General features: G+C 54.0%; 1 protein-coding gene across 1 annotated transcript; it reads left to right on the forward strand.

The window, feature by feature from the left end:
• Window positions 1–483: 483 nt before the first annotated feature.
• LOC114906172 (melanoma-associated antigen B3-like) lies at window positions 484–1518 on the forward strand. The gene has a single exon (XM_029240791.1). The coding sequence runs from the start codon at window positions 484–486 to the stop codon at window positions 1516–1518; it is 1035 nt and encodes a 344-aa protein (XP_029096624.1).

The following is a 1518-nucleotide window of genomic DNA, read 5'->3' on the forward strand; positions in this document are numbered from 1 at the left end:
TGGGCTGAGGTGCCCCTTCACGTCTTCTTAAGGTATCCCAGGAAGATGAGGACCTGGGTCTGAGGTATAAATTTAGAGCAGCACAGAGGAGGGGGCCCAGGCCCTGCCCAAAGTTGATATGATGGTCCTGCATATGAACTGAGGGGACCCCAATGCTCCAGAGTAGAGGGGGCTCCACAAGGACTAGATAATTGCCCACTGCTGCTCTCAGCCCCAGTAAGCACCAGGCAGGGCTGGCAGGCTGCAGCCTGAGGCTCACTTTAATTATTTCCACAGGGTTCTTAGAGGACAGGGTGATCAGAACAGGAGTCCTGTGTGTTCGTAGAGCAGGACCCACATGGAAACCTGAAGAGCGGCCCTCTTAAAGGCAGGGTGGTACCTCCCTGCTGTAGGCGCTCACACCCTCTCATCCTCTCGCATCTCTGCCAGATCACCCCGCTGTCCTACCTGCGCTCCTGCCTTTTGTCCCTGACCACAGTCACCATGCCTCGGGGGCAGAAGAGTAAGCTCCGCACCCGTGAGAGACGCCACCAGGCCCAAAGTGGGACCCAGGGTCTGACGGGTGCTCAGGCCACTGCAGCTGAGGAGGAAGCCGCCTCGTCTTCATGTCCTTCTCTTCCTGGGGTTACTACTCGGAGAAAGCCAGGTGCTAAGTCACGTAGCACTCTCAAGAGTCCTCAGAGGGCCCTAGCCACCACCACTCAGCCTGCAGGTGTTTCTCCCGCAAGATCAAACAAAGGAGCCAAAGGCCAAATGAAGAAAAAGCACAGTTCCTCTCAGGCCCCCGTCTCTGCCGTGCGGTCTCGAAAAGGCCCTCTAAGGAGGATAGCGAGTGTGTTGGTGCAGTTCCTGGTGCACATGTATAAAATGAAAAAGCCTGTTAGGAAAGCACATATGCTGAAGCTTATCGATAAGAAGTACCAAAATCGATTCCCTGAGATCCTCAGAAGAGCTTCTTTCAGCATGGAGATGCTATTTGGTGTTGACTTAAAGGAGGTCGACCGTACCAAGCATACTTATACCTTTGTCAGCAAAATGGCTCTCCCCAACGATGGGACCGTGAGCCGTGGCAGCGGGTTACCCAAGACCGGTATCCTGATGTACATCCTGGGTGTGATCCTCATGAAGGGCAACTGCGCCACAGAGGAGAATATCTGGGAGTTCCTGAATAAGATGAGAGTCTATGCTGGGAAGAGGCACTTCATATTTGGGGAGCCCAAGAAGCTCATCACCCAAGATTTGGTGAAGCTGAAGTATTTGGAATACCGGCAAGTGGCCAACAGTGATCCAGCGCGCTACGAGTTCCTGTGGGGCCCGAGAGCCCATGCCGAAACCAGCAAGATGAAAGTCCTGGAGTTCCTGGCCAAGGTCAATCACACCGTCCCCAGTGCCTTCCAGTCTTGGTATGAAGAGGCTTTGAAAGATGAGGAGGAGAGAGCCCAAGCCAGTGGATGTTCCAGTGTTCTGTCCAGCTCCTCCCACACAGAATCTGAGGCAAATTCTGCACTTTGTGGCTGA

Source organism: Monodon monoceros, unplaced genomic scaffold (assembly GCF_005190385.1).
Source record: "Monodon monoceros isolate NGI ecotype Baffin Bay Population unplaced genomic scaffold, NGI_Narwhal_1 Super_Scaffold_22, whole genome shotgun sequence".
NCBI classification, from domain to species: Eukaryota; Metazoa; Chordata; class Mammalia; order Artiodactyla; family Monodontidae; genus Monodon; species Monodon monoceros.

What these genes read in the sequence shown, in the direction of transcription:
- LOC114906172 (XM_029240791.1), top strand. Translation starts at nt 484, where the DNA reads ATGCCTCGGGGGCAGAAGAGTAAGCTCCGCACCCGTGAGAGACGCCAC.